The following is a 19,751-nucleotide window of genomic DNA, read 5'->3' as shown; positions in this document are numbered from 1 at the left end:
TTGTGTTCTGCTTGGCAGTGGGAACACTGGGTCCTGTTTAGAATACAGGGGTGATTCGTGTGTAGTTTTTCTCATTGTGGATGAGTGCTGCACTTCATATAATTGTCACATACCAAGCGCTTGACTGAAATGTCACGGAGTGTGTGTTGTAACATGTAAACGTGAGCAGTCATACTTGTCACATATCCAAAATGTACTGTTCACTGAACGGTGTATAAAAGAATAGTCAAGATTTGTGTATCTCTTCAGCTGTTGCGGAACTACAAGACCCAGACTGCCATGTTGGCCTTTGCCAGCTTCCACCTCAATGGCTCGCTAGCTGTTGGGGCAGGATGGAACTTGTAGTTCCACCACAGCTGTTGTAGTCACCGGTTGCCTACCTGTGTTCTATCCCAGTTTAATTCCTAAGAGAGAGAAATGCTGACAGCAGAAAGGAATGGATCATACTACAGCCACTTTTTGTGCATTCAGTAGGGCTATGACCATTTGTTAAACATTTATATCTTGGCTTCAGCAAACACTTGTACAACTCTACGAGTCTTCCCTGTGCTATTATCCAGCTACTGCTGGTGCTGAATTACGACCGTGTCTCGTGTCTGTCATGAAGGCCGCTGAACCAGACAACCCACACTAAACACTGGACGTTGGTTATGGGTGGAACTGCCCAAGCTTCAATATGGATTTTAGATGTGGCTGTGGAAACAAGTGCAGCTCTCACCATATGAATTGGATTAGTGGCTGGAAGAGGTTAATTTACCCTCATGCGACCTCAGTGAGTCAACATTTGTGGTTTTTAGCACTCATCTCCCTCTGCTTCAAAAATAGACAAGATTCTGCACGCACTCCTGCTGTTGCTCATTACGTCCCATGATGCTTTGCTAACTATGAGATAACACTTTGTATGACCTGTCATATGACTCTTAGGACCGTCCATCATTGAATACCTTTATCTTTCGAATGATGCTATCGACATTATGGTTAACTATCCCCTAAAACTTAATTTAACATTTTGGGGACACGTGAGAAACCGTGCATATTTAGTAACTCATGGCAACCAATTAGCATTACTTTTATTTAACTTGCTCAAAGCTGATTGGTTGCTGTGGGTTCCTGCACTTCAATAGTAAACATCCCCTCTTACGATGAAGAAAGATGTTTGTTATTTATGAGATAATCCTTATATTTGGGCACATTCAGCCTTCCTGACTGTTAAGCATTTATCTGTAAAATATGTTTCAAATGAGTGAATTAACACAAAATGGGATTGGCTTGTACAATATTCATGGATAAGGTGGTGAACTCACAACTAGGTCAGTCCTGTGCTGTAACAAGGCAATAGGAAGCCTGGCTAGCAAAGGTAATATATCTGTCCATTAGATATTTGTTTACATTTGATTAGCTCCTACAAAGAACGGGTTGTAAAGAGACAAACCGTCCATTGCGAAGAGTCCACAATTGTGTTATGTGTGAATTATCTATAGTATATGTGTTTGTGTAGTGTCTTAGTTTTGGGAGGTGGCGAGTACCCGTCGTTAGGCATTGACATATAAGTAAGTTATTACATGGTTGAGTGCTGCAATTTCAGCATCTGTTGGTCATTTAATGCTGAGGTTTTTAAAGACAGAAGGTTTGCTGGATCCGATTTCCCATTTCTCATTCAGATCCTTGACCACAAACTCTCTCCTCCCAGCTCGTTCTTTCGTAGGCTGCGTTTCTTCTACTGGGAAAGCCGGGTCTGTTTTCATTGCCACTTGTGCATCACCAGGGTCAGACATAATATACAGTTATAGTCTATATGAAACGTTTAAAAATAGCTGGCGCCTGTCTGCGGTGGCACGTTAACCCTCTCTCCGTGCTGGTATTATTTTTTGTGCTCCACAATAATCAAGTTTTTGTGCATAATTTTAACCATCGGATACAACCTTTGTGTGTATCTTAGGAATCTACGGTGATCTATAACCTCATCCACTGTCTGCCATGGATGATGGTGGTATAGTACTTTTACAAAAACTGTTGTCACACTTTTGTGTTTATAGTTGGTAGTAACTTTACAATATTAACGAATTTGCTATGAAACAGAGTATGGCAGCTATTGGCGCTTTCGATACAAAGCATTCATATTTTCCAATATAATTATGACGAGGGCAATTTCCTTTGGGCTGAGGTGCAGCTAAGTAGATTATGCACAGGGTGCAGTACACGGACCCTCCACAAGGGGTGGTGATCACTATAGAGAAATGTCACTGTGCAATTGTGTATTGTTACAGCATCTAAACCGATTTTGAGCACCACATACAATATGCAAGGACCAGTATTGTGCAATTGATCATAATAAAAAAAAATATATAAAAAAATCTGGCTTTATTTATTAGGGTGGATTCATTAATTTAGGGGACAAAAGCAACCATCTACTGTCTTGACCATGTAGGCGGAGGTCAACAGGAATGCCCTATGTTGTGTGCTTGTGGTCTTCCATTTACAGATTTCTCTTTTTCTTGTTCTCCAGCATCTGCATTCTACAACCACGTCAGTCTCATGTATGGTTCCATCTCAGAATTCTGCACAATATCTACTTGTCCCACCATGAAGGCCTGGTCAACGTGAGTATTCCATATTGATGGAGTATCTGTGTGTCTTACATGCAAGACAATGGGTTGTGAGCACTGGGGTCATGAGTTCGATTTCCAACCATGGCCTTATTTGTATGGAGCTTGTATGTTCTCCCCGTGTTTGCCTGGGTTTCCTCCAGTTGCTCCGGTTTCCTCCCACAATCCAAAAACATACTGGTAGGTTAATTGGCTGCTCTCAAATTGAGCCTAGTCTGTCTGTGTGTGTGTGTGTGTGTGTGTGTATATTAGGGAATTTAGACTGTAAGCTCTATTGGTGCAGGGACTGATGTGAGCGAGTTCTCTGTACTGCGCTGCGGAATTAGTGGCGCTATATAAATAGATGATGATCCGTGCAAAAGTTGCCCCTTCGTATCTCCTGCATAGCATTGGAGATTTATAATGCAAGGAAACTGTATGCAATGGGTCACTTTGGGTCTGGAGATGTTGGGTCCGTCACAAGACCCCTATGCTGCTTTACTGCTTATTACAGGAACCTGCTCATGCTCCGTAAAACAAGCCCCTGTGGGGTGGAACAGAATTACCGGGGTTCGCTCTGGGGCACAACCATTCTCGGACTGCTTCTCGCTGTATGTATTTACATAATCACTAATTACTTGTAAAAGTATTGGCAGACACATGTTACAGTATATATGACATCAGTGGCAGATGGAAGCAGTATAGTTAAAACAGAAAAAACTATCAGCGCTCAATGATCCAAATTAGCTGCTGAATCTCTGGAATAAACAGGGTACACAGACCTGTGGGTTAACAATGCAGAAATATAGATATCCAGATTACTCAGCTTTTTGGGTACCTTTTAGCGCTGAGTAATCTAGATGGAAGCAGTAGCAATTATAAATTCTATGCACCCGCATGTAGACACTGAGGATGACGGAGTATTGGATATCACTGTCTTGAGTGCTCCGTTATGGGAATTTAGCCTAAGAATTGCTTGGTTTGCACTATTCTCACTGAGATCCTGTGGGAAGTTTCTTGACTAACATTTACTTCATTTTACAGGGCTTAAATGAATAAATTGTCAATGTCCTCTACTAATAGTAGAGGTGGAGGACAACATGTCCCTCTCATTGGGCATATGTGGCTCTTCTGACTAGGAGTTCTTTCCACTAGGTATAGTTTTTGCTGATTCTGATAATCGCCAACATGATCAGCCAATCATTAACCAGCTTCCAAGGCTGTACAAACAATTCCTCTGGCGCCCTGATGTCACCATATGGAAGTTTGTACAGGGTATTGCTGTTATTTATGTGTCCGTATTTTCTCAGTCCAGACACATACTGGAGGGTTAATCAGCTTTTGATGAAATAAAACAGTTTGTGTGTGTTAGTGAACTTGGAGAAATCCCCCTGGCTATTGAATACTAACGCCAATAACCGTCACCTCGGGCCTCTGGCAAAGCTTCCCCTTGTAATACGGTGCAAGATTCGCCACTGTCCTCCTATCGCCATCCCGGGATGGTGATAGCAGACTTGTCGACCGCAGGGAGGTGAAGTAGAAGCACAGAGGGGGCGAGATGTCGCAAATTACATCATGGAGGTCCCCTCCTGTCACTAAATGTGGGAGGTGGGGGTGCAAAACGATGTATTTCGCAGCAAATTTAGTCACTAAGTGGGCAGCATGCGGGAGAATGGTCTGGACTCCAGGGAGCCTGGAAGACCTACTCGGAATTCGGGAGTCTCCCGGAACATCCAGGAGAGTGGTCAAGTATGCCTATAGAGGATAATTCACCTCTTAGCAACTACTTAAAGTGTGACTGCCTCATGCACACAATGTAGGCAGCTATTTTTTATATAGAACACACAGCCTATCCATTCAGGATAGGTGCAGTGACATCGCCAATATCCTGATTACTATGGTAAATGACCAAGTTACTACGGAATTTCATGGCGATTTTGTTCTGCAGAAAGTACAAGGCATTCTGCTAAAGAACCTGTACCCTACTACTGTACAGTACGTCTGGATTAGGGGCTGCTCCGTTCTGCACTTGTAACCTGGCTTACAGGGGGAAACCATAAAATGTCTTTGCTAAATTTAACTGGATTCTCTGTGGGTTGTTTATGGGATCAATATAAACATTGTAAAGAGAATGCAAAGCTGGGAAACTTCTACACCTTTCTATTTAAAGGGCAGCTGTCATGAAATTGAAAAACTAGTAGTCTAAGGAGAGAAAAAGATATATTTTTTCAGGTTAATCATTGTTACATTTTTCAAAAGAGGAGAGTTTGATAAAAACTCCTTTACTCTCCGCATAACGGACTTCTGAATACCAGGTTGGCGCTTTGCTTCTCTCTGAATTCTACAGCCAGTTAGGCTGCGAGATGGCAATTTTGACCACACTCTGAATCTTGTTTTCCTTTTTGTGATATTAAACACTGAACAAATTATAAAAAGTGGTGTTCTGCTAAAATAAAATAGTTTTCAATTTTGCAATCTTTTAAAAAGTGATATGCAACCGAAACCCAGTAAATCACGCTTTTAAAATAATCTTCCTTGGTTCGGCAAAAGCAAAACTAACTTCGAATCGGGAAAGGTGAATGATGGTAACACAGGAAGAGAAACATCACCTTATGGGGCTGGACAAATCTGATTGTAGGTTATATAGGGGGTGGCTTTTTAGTTGCGCAGGACATGCATTGGGGCGTCCCCACCTTCCAAATTGTGGTGATTGGTTGCAGTAGGTGCACGACAGACAATGACTGCTCTCATTATGGGTGTGAATATGAGCGGTTACCCATAAAAGTAGGCAGAGTTGAAGGACATAGGAAAATGTGACACTTTTTTTTTTTTTTAGAACTTTATTTAATTTCTTTTTTATATGGTGCAGTTGTTTGTTGTGTAGGTTGTTTTGTTTATACCTCCCTAATATGCTTGTTTTTTAGCTGTGGTTTGTGTGTTCTTTTTATGTCCGTGCTGCGTTTTACCATTTGGTGAATGCAGGTTAACTGTCCCTTTCAATAAGGATCATGGAACTTGATGAAGCCACAATGGAACATCCTAAACCAATGGTCCATCCTGTGTCCACTGTAAACTCTTCTGTATACTGCTGGCGTTTCCTTCGTACAGCTCAGTCATTCTCGCATTCCTGTGAACGCGTGTGAGACGGGGAGGGCTTATAATAAACACGTGTGTACAAGCCAAGCCCAATGGTTGATAAGCTAAGAATAAGAGAAAAATTATTTTCCATATGAAACGTTGGAACGTTTCAAGACCTGTTGATAAATCCAATAGTCACCAAATCTGAACTTAAGTTAGAATGTGGAGCGTAGGTGCAATGTACACATAACATATTTTCAAGTGACATGTTGACGTTCTCATGGAATCACATGGTTTGATATGAATTCTGTCACTTGAGGCTATTTTATGGATGTGCTCCACAGTATACATCTAACCTAAGTGGAGATTTGTTTATAAGTTATCACAACTATTATCTGTCTGACATTTGGGGAACGTTACTGTCAGACAGATAATAGTTGTATGGGATCATTACTGTCTAGTCTTACATGAGAAGCCTTCTCGTAATAATCATTCTGCATATTTACTCCCCTTTGTTTACACTATTTAAGCCCGATTCATCAATGCACGCCTACTGAGCGCAACCTGGGTTTGTTTTAAAACCCACGGAATTTGGGCATATGCACGCCCGAATTACTCAAGGATCAGATGTGAAGGTGCGTCTGCTGATGAATTCGGGTCTAGGGGGTAAATGTATCAAGCTGAGCGTTTTCTGGCGGGTTTGAAAAACAAATCGGATTCTAATTCTAATTTATTTAGTACATTCGACAAAATGACAGCTAGAATTTGATTGGTTGCTATAGGCAACATCCTTACTTTTTCATACCCGTCGGAAAACTCTCCGCTTGATACATTTACCCCTAGGTCGGCTCTGCTACACAATGCGCTGCAGAATACATCCAATACTTGTGTGGAATATACATTCACAAAAAAACGCACAAGATGCCTATATTATTAAGTCCTGTTAATAATATAGATATAAGTGATAAAACAGTTCATAAAAAAAAAAATTATTTATTTTTTAAATCCCCACCCCCATGAAATACATTTATTAAGATGTTCTTAATGTCTACTGAACATAAAACATTTTTACAGTTGTTCCTGATTGCAAACACATGTTATAGCATGCATAGGAGGCTGTTATCACTACTGATCAGGACTTACACTACTCCTGTAGCTGGAGCAAGAGATGCGGCAGAAAACCAAGTAACTTTGAGATGGCCAAAGCTGGATTCGGACGTGGCTGCGTGCGCTTGAGTTTGGCACGCCCTTTCTGTACATAGACTATGGGTGTAAGGCCCTTTCCCGCTCCATCACCTCCCCGAAATCGTAGGCTGTAGTAAGTGTCCTTACAGAGGGAGAGAGAGACTAGGATCAATTTTGATAGCAGCCAATTAACCTACCAGTATGTTTTTGGAGTGTGGGAGGAAACCTACGCAAACACGGGGAGAACATACAAACTCCTCACGGAGGTCATGGTCGGGAATTGAACTCATGACCCCAGCGCTGTGAGGCAGAAGTGCTAACCACTGAGCCACTGTGCTGCCTGATCCTTGATGAATCGGCTCCTTTCTGTGCAGGGTTTAACATAGTTTGAAATTAAATACCTACCATCTTGACATGTTTCAACTGCAAAATATTTTTTTTATTTTACTCTTCCTTCTTATCAAACATTCGGTTTTGGCTTCTCGTCAAAGGTAGGGACAGGAAGTCTTGTGTAAATGGGACAAGCCTGCTAATGGAATTCAGTATATTGCAAGAACACAAAGCGGAGTATGTGGTTGTAAACCAAAGGCAAAGGTGGAATGTCAATAACGCTCATTTAAAACAATCTAAAAGAAAAAATGTAGGTCTGCAAGAGAAATCTACAGAGGAAGTAGATTTTTGCATTTGTCTGGCTGGGAGTAATTGCATTTATAAAGTTGTTTTTGTTTTGAAACATTTTTTATTTTAAAGTGGCTGATAATTGAGCAGGAGAGTGGATTAGCACTGGGTAAAAAAAATAAAAAAATCCATTATGGAGATGGTTGTAGAAATTTTAGCCCAGCAGATATGGCTGGCTTGGTGACTATACGTTTTTATGTTGGATGAAATAAGTGAACAGTTCTATTTTCTAGGGATACCTATGAATGTCTTGGGGGTATATTTACTAAACTGCGGGTTTGAATAAGTGGAGATGTTGCCTATAGCAACCAATCAGATTCTAGCTGTCATTTATTTAGTACATTCTACAAAATGACAGCTAGAATCTGATTGGTTGCTATAGGCAACATCTCCACTTTTTCAAACCCGCAGTTTAGTACATATACCCCTTAGTGTCTTTTTAAGATGCTTATAAGCCTCTACCATCTTCTGTTGACAGCCATGACTGTTGGGTTAACCTATTTGCACTTTAGTAGTCTGCAGGTCAGAAAAGTCCAATTGCTGTGGATGGTGCTTGCGGTAGCTACCACATACTTGCCAACGTTTGAAAAGTAAATTCCGGGAGATCCGGATAAAGAATATTGGAGGGAGGGGGCGGGGTCAAAATGGCACAATTGCGACGTAATCATTTTGACAAGTAAGTTCCAGTATGTGGGATACTTACCTACCCAAATTTTGGGAGTCTTCCGCAAGTATGACTGCTATCAGCAAAGACGCAACCACTGATAGTGTTTCTATCCCATTATAACTATTTGCTTCGTCTACTTTTCACTACTAAAATTACTTTCTCAGTGAAAACTACAAAACAATCTTATCTGGTTTCCCAGGGGAAAAAAAAGTGGTAGATCCGTCATCGGCCCTGTGTTTTTGCACTTGCATTTATTAAATATTTTTGTGTTATATTTTTAGATGCCACTGTCGGGAAAGCTAGACATTGGCAAGCCTTAAAAAAATAACAATTTCAGTAACCATGCTACTCCCGTGACAGAGTTTTTATCAGAACATCCATCACACTTGATCCCCCAAAAGATTTGTCTTTGAGAAGTCCAATGTTACACTCCCAGCCATGCAAACTGTGCCTTGTTGATATGACGTTGCCATGTAACGTGTATACACAGAAACAGCTGACACCAGCCTTAGGGATGTATAATTAGCTCCCCATACACCTGCTGCCAGCTCCACTAGGAATTGAAGTGGTCTCCAACACGCACCCTCTGCTGAGCTCAGCCTTTCATCTGTGGCTGATATCAAAACTTCAATTATCTGGACTGAATTAATTCTTGATTTTCTTGTTGCAAGCTGGGTGGTCTACTATTAACCATGCAGATGGCATTAATAGGCTGAAAATGATTAACATAACAGCAGGGATAACAAAGAGGAGTGTTTAATCAGGACACTGGGATGTGGGAATATTGGATAGGGCTGCAATCTGGCGATTTGATTACTTCTACCTTGACTGAGGCCTATTAGTATAGACACAATGAATTTGTATAGTACGACTGTAGAAACCTCTTAAGCTGGGTACACACTACACGGTTTTCGTCCAATAATCGGCTCAACCAGCCGACATACGACCGCTCGTTCAAAAGTCGGGTCAGTGTGTGCAGTGACACGATGGTCGAAAGTCTGCCCAAATGGACGATTGTCGCCTCATTTGGTTGGTCGTACCGTTTAATATTTTCGTTCCAATCTCGTTTCCGCTGTGTAGTGTGTATAAGTTTCCGACCGATCCACAACAGTGAGTACAAAATTACAGTAATTGCTCACGACAACATGGCTGTAAAAAGTCGCTAAAGGGACGTCCGCTCTTCCCTTTATCGTCCTAAACAAGGCTAGTGTGTATGCAGTCTGTGGACCGAGCGATCGGACCATCGATCGCATGTAAAATCGCTCGGCATAAAAAGTTGGTGGAAATTTCTGTAGTGTGTACCCAGCTTTACAACCGCCTTTACCAACATGGTGCATAATGGTCCAATCGGAAGAACGTTTTTGGACCACACGGGCCAGTTGCCGGATATGGCAGCCGATAGAGCAGTATACGGCCAGCATGAGAATAGACGATTGAATAAGCCTAGAACTTGATGATCCGGCTTTTCTGTTTGTTTTTATATGTACAGAGTAGGCCGACTGCTTGCTCAAGAGTAAACATTTACACCCACGTGAAGAATTTAGAATTTGTCATCTGAAAATTATTTCTGGATCTTTGTTTTTGTAAGGCCATTTGTTGTTTTGAATGTCATCACTAGCAGTTGTCTGAACACGCTGCAGTTCTGGTGACCAGGCGGTTGCAGGTCTTAGAAACTCGTGTGGCAGTGTCAAATGACAACATGGCCACACTCAAGAAGGACTAGACTGCATAGGTCCAGTTATTTGGGCTGTCAGGGGTTTATTATTTATTATTATTATTATTATTATTATTATTATTATTTATTATTATATTTATTTATTTTTTTTTGGAGTTTCCGACGAGTCCACAAAACGATCATGTGATCATCGGCTGACCAAACTATTTGACCACCTGACCTGCCCATCGCATCTGATCAAAATTTGAATGGGCAGCTCTGGTAGACATATTAAGTGCTATCAAACAAAGTTTAGTGTAAAAATATAATAATAATGCCATACACAGTAACTTTATTGACATCTCTGTGTGTGTGGTAGTGATATTGGTAAACCCATACTTGCCTTCTTTCAGTAGTTGACGTCCGGGAGAGGGACGTAACTAGAGGGCGGGGCGCCTAGAATTGCGCCATTTTGGCCCCGCCCCTGTGACAACACGTAATTTTACTCGTGGGGCGGGGCCAAAATGACGCGATTCTCTGTGAATCACGTCATTCTAGCAAGGGAATTGCGGGATGCAGAAGAAATGCCAGTTGTCAAGTATGGGTAAACCAAAGGAAGTTGCAGGTTGAGTGTAATCAGTTGTGAAGAAAATAATTGCTTATAAGCACCATAAATGAGATGATACTTTATTAATTTCCAGTCACTTATTTAGAGATGTGTACCTGCCTCTGTGAAGGCAGCATGGTGCCAAAAACTATTTTCACCCTCCACTTTTAAAATTTCGAAATCTTTAGTAGCTCTATATGCTAGACAGAACTTCACGTAATAAACAATTATTTTCTTACTATAAGATTTCCTTTAAAAGGACGGGGGCCGTTTACTCTGTACGTCATTCGCTTTGCACTGGTATGCGGAGCATTTTGGAGAGGTGTGTGTGTTAAACGTCCGTCAACGCAGCCGTCCTAGACAGAAGCTTCATCTCTTGAATGTTTTTTGTGTCTCCAGGCAGATCCAGTGGACGGACGAGAAAGGGCGTAAGAGGAAGTGCTCAGCCCCCCAGTATGCAGATTACGCTGCCAGCATCATTCAGAAACTCCTGACAGATGAAGACTTGGTTCCCACAAAACACAGTGAGTTACACGTCTTTCCCTTCGGGGTTTTTCTCTGCTCTGCCTAAAACCTAGACATATTCTGCTTAATGTCATGTCACATATTGAGCAATTTATTGAAGCTACGTATAGAAAGGTGATATTCGTTGCAATTTTCGGCAAAATGTCCCTTTGTCTATACAACAATGCAGCCTCTTAATGAAGTAATTGAATTTGATTTAAGTTGGCACAAATTCGATCCAAAGTCAACTTTAAAATTCAGTGTAAAATTAAAGCTATCAAGTATTTGTTTGCTACATGAGAAACAAACAGCCAGTATTTATCTTATGTGCAAAATAATAAACTAATTTGCACCCCTTGTACTGTAACATGTTTTTTTCTAGGATCAAACTTTTTGCTCTCCTTAATGAATCGGGCCCAAGATGTTTAACCTATTTTGCTGAGTGCTTCCATTTTACAGTAAATACATTTACTATCAATACATTTTTAATGCAAAACTGTTCTTTGGCTGCTGACACTTCAGTCGTACAGTTAACAATCGGATGTTTCCTGCATTAACCTGAACCCACGTTCTCTCAATCACTGTGGTGTAGTGGTTAGCACTTCTGACTCACAGCACTGGGATCATGGGTTCAATTCCCGACCATGGCCTTATCTGTGTGGAGTTTGTATGTTCTCCCCGTGTTTGCCTGGGTTTCCTCTGGGTTCTCCGGTTTCCTCCCACACTCCAAAAACATACTGGTAGGTTAATTGGCTGCTAACAAATTGACCCTAGTGTCTGTCTGTCTGTGTGTGTATATGTTAGGGAATTTAGACATTAAGCCCCAATGGGACAGGGACTGATGTGAATGAGTTCTCTGTACAGCGCTGCGGAATTAGTGGCGCTATATAAATAAATGGTGATGATGATGATGATGATGATGAATCACTTCTACGCATGCAATTACTAATGCCACAAGGACGTATGCCGTTCTTTGTACTAGGCCTCACCTAGGGCTCCTATTCTTCTAAAATTAAATGGAAAAGCTGGGGCACCCAACTAACCTGAAGGTGCCCCAAGGCCATAAAAATCCACCCCATGTTTTTTTTTGGGTGCCCCATAAAGGATAACAGTTAGAGGAACTTTTTGACTTCTGGTAAACTGATTATTGTGATTCAGAAAATTTGTGGTAGGGAGAAAATAGCAACGACCCTGGGAAAACCAGGTTTCGTGGTGGCCCCAGACTTGACCACCAGTGTAAGATGTCGGCACATCTAACTTTGGCAGAATGTAGACTTTTCAGCAGAAGGCCCAAACATCCGCCAACGCTAACAAGTATTGCTCGCTAATACAATCCACTAAGCATGTGTTACCCTTCATTGTGAATGAGATGTTTCAGATTTCTTTGAAATATCAGAGTCCTTTGCTGTAAATCAGATGCCGTTGTTTGATAAAATATTTGCATTTTTTGCATCATTTTGTGAATTCATTTATTTATTTTTTCTTTCTATTTATTTCCTTCAGGTAAAGAGTTTCCAAAGACCTTCAAACCAGCTATCCAGAAGACCTTCCGCCTGCTTTTCCACCTTCTGGGCCACATCTATACCTGTCACTTTAAGACCGTGGTCAGCCTTGAACTGCATCCGCATCTGAACACTCTGTACCTCCATCTTCTCCTTTTCTGTGCGGAGTTTCACCTCCTCGATTCCAAAGAAATGGCCTTGAGCGAAGACTTAACCACAGCCTTGATACATTCTGGGCCCTGTCCCAAAACCTCAGGAAGCCATAGCCGGAACACTTGAACCAAACTGACAAACAGGGCTCTTGTTTTTTTTTTTAATTTCTACATATACTGCCACCGGGACTTGCGTTACTTTATACGTATATAGCAAAAGCATATAATAAATATTTCTGCGAGATCTCCTTCTTGGCGTGGCACCCTAAGCACAGCTTTTACTTGCCAAAATAAAGGTTGCAGAGTACAGCAGTGGATGTTGCAAAGGATTCTGGGAGATGCTTAAGAAGTTGGCGCGTTGCTTCGGCCAGAGCTGGTTCAAGCTGCATAGAAACCCACCAAGTGCATTAAACAGAATCCCAGAGACTATGCATCTGTTCCTAATGGCGACATTGGCTAAGCCAAGCAAAAGGATGAGCCGAAGACTTGGCTACGAGGCAGAGAACTGTTTCTTTGTTATGGCCGATGGTGTGTCGTGTAACTGACACTGGATAATAAAAACAGACTCGCACGTTCAAATACTGCCGAGGTCAGAATCTTCCGAATGGGCACTACATCGTTCTTTATTTTATTATTTTGGGGAGTTTTTTTTTTCTTATCTTTTTTTTTTTTTTCTTTCTTAAAAAAAGCATATTTTAAAAAATTAAATTATAAATGCTAATTACATATTTTAAGGACTTGGTTATAGCTGACAGTTCTATGTATGTTTCAGGGGATATGTTACTTTTTTTCTTAAACAAAAACGCACTTAACTTTTGTAACTTATTCGTTTTAAGAAAAAAGAAAAAAATATAAAAAAAAAAAAGTTGCATTTACTTTATATAAAAACAAAATCCTTCTCACTGGGTATGTGATGCTTTTGTCATTGAGCTATAATTGTTGTTGTTGTGACGTATTTTCCCAAACCCTGAACATAAATCCTCCGCATTGCATTGGATCGGATTTTGACCTGTCGGAAGAAAAGCTTCAAGGGTCATACACTGTTCAATTGTGATGGCTAAACGACTGGGTCAGAACATCTCCAAAACGGCAGGTCTTGTGGGGTGTTCCCGGTATGCAGTGGTTAGTACCTACCAAAAGGGGTCCAAGGAAGGACAACTGGTCCCTAAGAAAACATCATTATAATGTTGCACATGTTATCCAGATCGTCTTCCGTGGAGCACAAAGATCGTGTAGCGTAGATAATTTTACGAATGGCAGAAAGTTATATACAGATGTGATTTCTCGTGGCTGGTAGTTTTGGTCATGCACAAGGAATATCCTATGAATCAGAGATTTAGAACAAGCTTCAATTGTAACTTCAATTTCCTGTTTGGACCATCACATGACGCCAATTGATCACAGTTTGTGCTGCTTATAACAACAAAGTTAATACGTCATCTGTTAAACTAGAAGCAGAAGCAAGGTCAATAAAAGATAGCAAATAAGATTATTTTCAGGGTGGACAGAATTGTGTTCTTTGGATACAAACATTGTAGGCTTGTTTTGTAAATATTCGTTTTACAATGTAAATTATTTTAGTGCCTCTTGGAACAGGGTCAGATTTCTCTTCTGTTAATAGAATTTGAAGCCACTGCTGTGACTAGGTTAGTGTGTGGGTTTCAAAACTTTATTTCCACCCCCACCAGTAGTATCCTGTGCAAGGATTCTATGTGAGCTGGCGATATAGTGTTCTTTTCTATTAAAATGGTGCTATATATAAACAATACTATTGTACAGCTGTACTGTAACCCCTAGCAACAATACTATTGTACAGCTGTACTGTAGCCCCTAGCAACAATACTATTGTACAGCTGTACTGTAGCCCCTAGCAACAATACTATTGTACAGCTGTACTGTAGCCCCTAGCAACAATACTATTGTACAGCTGTACTGTAGCCCCTAGCAACAATACTATTGCACAGCTGTACTGTAGCCCCTAGCAACCAAACAGTTGCTTTATTTTTTTTCTAGTGCAGAATCTAAAAGTAAATAGTGATTGTGTTAATGTTTTGTCAGAGAGGTGTACTTCACACAATCAGTATACATGTTGTGTTTGAAATGGAATGTGACACAAGTATAAAGACAGGTCAATAATCTCAGGCTCAAGAGTCTGAATCCAAGAGACAAACATATATGGTATTGCATAGGGATCAAGAAATCTCTTGGTGGCATTTAAGTGATGGTATACTCGCATTCAGAGTAAACTGGACAGTTGGAAGATTGGCAACATGTCACCTGGTCTGACAAATCTCGATTTCTGCAACAACATATAGATGATAGGGTCAGAATTTGGCATAAACATCATGGATCCACCTGGCCCACTGTCAATGATGCAGGCTGGTGGTGGTGTAATGGTGGGGGGGGAATGTGTTTTTGGCACATATTAGGCCCCTTAATACCAATTGAGAAATGTTTAAATCTCACAGCCTACCTGAGTATTGTTGCTGAGCACAGGTATCTCATTATGGCCACAGTCTACTCCTCTTCTAAAGGATACTTCCTGCAGAATAAAGCACACGTCATCTCAAGCTGGTTCCATGTACTCCACTGGCCTCTACAGTGGCCAAGGGGTAATTGGATTAAGCTGCGAGTTTCCGGTGGGTTTGAAAAAGTGGAGATGTTGCCTATAGCAACCAATCAGATTCTAGTTGTCAATTATTTAGTACATTCTACAAAATGACAGCTAGAATCTGCTTGCTATAGGCAACATCTCCACTTTTCAAAACCACTGTAAACTCATCAAGAGTTTCATTTATACAAGTCACTGTAATATATACAATCAGCCACCGCATTAAAACCACCTGCCTAATAGTGTGTAGGTCCCCTTTGTGCTGCCAAAACAGCACTGACCGGACGAGGCATGGACTCCACAAGACCTCTGAGGGTGTCCTGTCGTCTCTGGCACCAAGACGTTAGCAGCAGATCCTTTAAGTTCTATAAGTTTCAAGTCGGGGGGCCTTGATGGCCTAGGCTGAGGTCTAGGACACAAAATTTGGGGTAGCAAAATTATGACAGGGAAAGGTATAAACTGAAATTAATTTTAAAATATAACCGAATCGTTGTTCTCCAAAGAAGAAAGAAAAATGTAGGAAGGTTTAAGTCTTGACGTAAAACCATGGTAAAAGGCTGAAGACAATAAGTCATCCTTGGACGGGTGATTGATAAGCAATTATGAGTGACAGTCCCCTCCATCTTCACCCTCAGTAACTCTTGTTCCTGCCTCCGTTCTGCTATACAGTCTTGATTTTAAGGAAAACGGAGTTAAGAAAGATTGCAGTGTCCCTTTAACAAGCCAAGTGTAGCTGAGTTTGAAAAACAAAGGAGCATAAACATTGGGAGAGGGGGGGGTGAAGGTGAGCCGCATTTTAAATTAAGGACGAGTTTGTTTTTTACCTACCGCGTATTAGCCTGGCGTGGAGGGCGAAGGGGCGTAAAAAGTGTATTGGCCTAGGGCCCTCTGAACCATAATCTGGCCCCGCTTTCGCTAGTAACCTGCAGTTTTGTCTAATCAGCTTCACAACGCAGTTCGCAATCGGAGATCTCCAGGCAATCAAGCCTGTAGAATCATCTGTTGCAGCTGCCGGGTGTAATGGACGCAGTCAGCCGTTATTAGCGAGTCGTTAATTAGCCTGGAGAGAGCGATGCAGCTCTAGCAATAGTATATCTGTTTTCTATTGTTCTGGAAAAGGAAAGCAAACTATCTGTTCAATGTTGTAATCCACAGAATTAACTCGACACGTGTATATATATATTATTACGTTAAAATATAAAACAAAAAAAGCAGAGGGATAGACTGATACCAGAGCACAAGTCTACAATGAAGCTATCCTAAATATAGACATCATCTACAGATCTTTCCTGGCCATGGGTGGTTTACTTACAGGAGACATTTGTAAATAATAAATCACTCTCCGTACCCTTTACCCGCTGGTTGCCAAAATACATACTTTTATTTAGCATTTTTTAAAGCTAGTAAAACATATAAACTGGTATTGGAATGAGTGTTTGAAGTGGGAATTTAGAAGTGGTGCTATGGAAATTTAAAACGAATGGGTGGAAGCTGGGGGGCTGTCCCGACCCCCAGAAGAACTATGTATTTTGGTCATAAAAAGTTATTAACTCATACTTGTCAACTCTCCCTGAATGTCAGGGAGACTCCCTGAAATAGGGGTGATCTCCCTCCCTCCCTGAAGAGTCTGGCATTCTCCCTGATGCTGAGCCAGAACAAGACGTGGTTGGCTTCGCCATTTGTGGCATGATGACACAGTTCAGAAATTGTGTCCTATGTCCATGTATTGATGACCATGGAGGTGGCCATTTTCATGGAGACCAAGATTTAATCAAAGACTGACAGGTAAGACAACATGACTTCAGTAATGGAGACAGAAATGTAAAAGACACATCTGTCTCTAGAGATTCGTTAGCTGCTTTTCTTTAACGCATAGTTGCCTGCTCTTCCGGAATGTCCCGGATACTCCCGCATTTCTTAGAAGGCTTCCGGGAGAGCAGGGCAACCTCCCAGTTCTCGCCCCCACAGATAAGTTTGGGGGGGCTTAATGACACAAATATCGCATCATCTTAGCCCCACATCCTGCTGTAATTGGCCAAAATTGTGACAATCGCTTAGGGGGCAGGGCCAAAAGTATGTGATTTGTCAAGCCCCGCCCCGCACGCCCTCCTCCCCCGAAATCTCCCTGAAGCCAACAAGGAAAAGTTGGCAAGTATGTATTAGATGCATATTAATACTATATAAAACATATTACGCATACTTGACAAATTTTTACTTGTTCCCTTCAGGAGATCCTGGAGGGGAGATAAAGTTTGAGGACAGAGGGGACGGGGCATGATGAATAGCGTTATTTTAGCGTGATTTTACTGCAGGGGGCGGGGCCAAAATAACGAGTCACCACAAATAATTTATTTATATGGTTAATAGTAGTACTTGTAAGCTAAATAACTGAAGTACCAACGTCCTGCCAAGACACTATGGAGACGGGAGAGACTGGTGTTTGTGCCAAGTTACAGTTCATATCAGGTTATAAATCAGGGTTCTGCTATGTATTACTTATGCCAGTTTTTAACACAGGTATAAGAAACCTGTTTTACCGGCCCTATCACATGTGATGTTAATAAAGTGTATACAGTACATCAAAAAGTATTTATTATAATGAGCAGCGCTGTTGAAAAAATGTGGCTTCTTCCTTGTAAACAGGTGGGCCAAATATTTTTATAGGAACATTCTGTTGTATTGTCCACTTCAAAAGTCCAGTGTGACCAATCACGGCGTAGTTAGAGCTTTGCCCCGCCTGCACTGATCTGACCTATGACCCCAACACCCACGCATCATGTAAACGCCTATTTTTATTTCCATGTATTTGAAATAATAATAATTCAGAATTAAATAATAACAAAAATGGTAAACATCATGCCGAATAAGAGGACATGCCAAAAATTGTGCCCATGAAGCATGACAAAAAGTTAGCACTGTGCCACTGAAGAGAAAAGCAAACCTCTGAGACCTGGGAGGGATGGGGGAAGGGTGGGGGGGGGGGGTAAATGTATTAAGCTGCGAGTTTCCGGCAGGATTGAAAAGTGGAGATGTTGCCAATAGCAACCAATCGGATTCTAGCTATAATTTTGTAGAATGTACTAAATAAATAACTAGAATCTGATTGATGACCACAGTGTGAGTAGGAGGACCAACGGGAAGCTGCAGTGTCCGCGAATGCGGCTTCTGATTGGCCTTCTCACTTACACATCTCCCCCATAGCGTCACTCTGCAGAATGAAGCAGGAGGAGCTAATTGCCTCCAGATGGTAATGTAGCTTTAAATGATGCGGTCTTAAGCTGGGTACACACTACAGAATTTTTCACCAACTCTTTATGCCGATCGATTTTACATGCGATCGATGTTCCGATCGCTCGGTCCATGGACTGCATACACACTAGCCTTGTTTAGGACGATAAAGGGAAAAGCGGACGTTCCTTTAGCGACTTTTTACAGCCATGATGTCGTGAGCAATGATTGCAATTTCGTACACATCGGTCGGAAGTTTATACACACTACACAACGGAAACGAGATTGGAACGAAAATATTAAACGGTACGACCAACCAAATGAGGCGACAATCGTCCATTTGGGCAGACTTTCGACCATCGTGTCACTACACACACTGACCCGACTTTTGAACGAGCGGTCGTATGTCGGCTGTTTGAGCCGATTACTGGACAAAAACCCTGTAGTGTGTACCCAGCTTTACATAGTTAAAAATAAACAATTTACGCTCAATACATTATTGGAATCTGCATTACTGCAAATCATTGTTTTTTAACATCATGTTATTAATTAAGCCACAACCTGTTGTTTTGTAGTGATGAGGAGCACATATTCATTCATCATTCATGCAGTAGAGCGACTGGGATCAGCCCTGTTTTGCATAACATTTGTTTAGCTTCTGTTGTTATTAAAAACATCATTGTGCTGTGATATATATATATATATAAAATAAGAATAATAATGTTGGGAAAACCCCCTAGTTTGCATACTGTATATGCTAAGACAGCTTGTTTTGACAAATGATAATCGTTCCAAATAGTTTGGGGATAAGCTCGATATAATATTTAAAAGCAGACAAAGGTATGTTGCCATTTATTTGGTTTTGCAAGAACTGATTTGCACACTAAGGGTCTGATTTATAGTTGGGTAGACGTCAATTTTTGTGGCATAAATACATACGCATTTCTGTACCCCAACATGCGCCCATGTCTATCTTTTTTGGGGGGGTTAGTAGTGTAATGTGGGTTTGGTTTAATAGGACTATGATGTGTTGTACAATATGCATTGCACAATACCCGATACAGAAATACTGTTTTTGAGTTGGACATATCAAGAAATACGTGCGACCCAATACACAAATTAGGTTTTTTTTTGCATCAGAAACTACACGTGCTTTCTGAGCACAAAATGCCACCAAACTTCCCTCCGTCTCTTCCTCTTTTCTCCCCATGCCCTTCCTTCCCTACTCTCCCCCTCTAGCCATCCCTCTATGTGATCTTTCCACCCCTTCACTGAGGATAAAGTCCACACTCTTATAACC

At 41.2% G+C, this 19,751-nt stretch overlaps 1 protein-coding gene across 3 annotated transcripts in view; it reads left to right on the top strand.

Annotated features, from left to right (window-relative positions):
* Nucleotides 1–13,512, top strand: part of LOC142107745 (MOB kinase activator 2-like) — a 29,890-nt gene extending 16,378 nt beyond the window's left edge. For all 3 annotated transcript variants that reach the window (XM_075191337.1, XM_075191336.1, XM_075191335.1), the window contains exons 4-6: nucleotides 2,507–2,600; nucleotides 10,854–10,978; nucleotides 12,462–13,512. In XM_075191337.1, coding sequence (XP_075047438.1) covers nucleotides 2,507–2,600; nucleotides 10,854–10,978; nucleotides 12,462–12,739 — 497 coding nt within the window. In that variant the 3' untranslated portion in view covers nucleotides 12,740–13,512. The remainder of the gene's footprint in view (nucleotides 1–2,506; nucleotides 2,601–10,853; nucleotides 10,979–12,461) is intronic.
* Nucleotides 13,513–19,751: the final 6,239 nt, after the last annotated feature.

The sequence above is a fragment of the Mixophyes fleayi genome, chromosome 11 (genome assembly GCF_038048845.1).
Source record: "Mixophyes fleayi isolate aMixFle1 chromosome 11, aMixFle1.hap1, whole genome shotgun sequence".
NCBI classification, from domain to species: domain Eukaryota; kingdom Metazoa; phylum Chordata; class Amphibia; order Anura; family Limnodynastidae; genus Mixophyes; species Mixophyes fleayi.
This window is presented reverse-complemented; position numbering and strand designations above follow the sequence as displayed.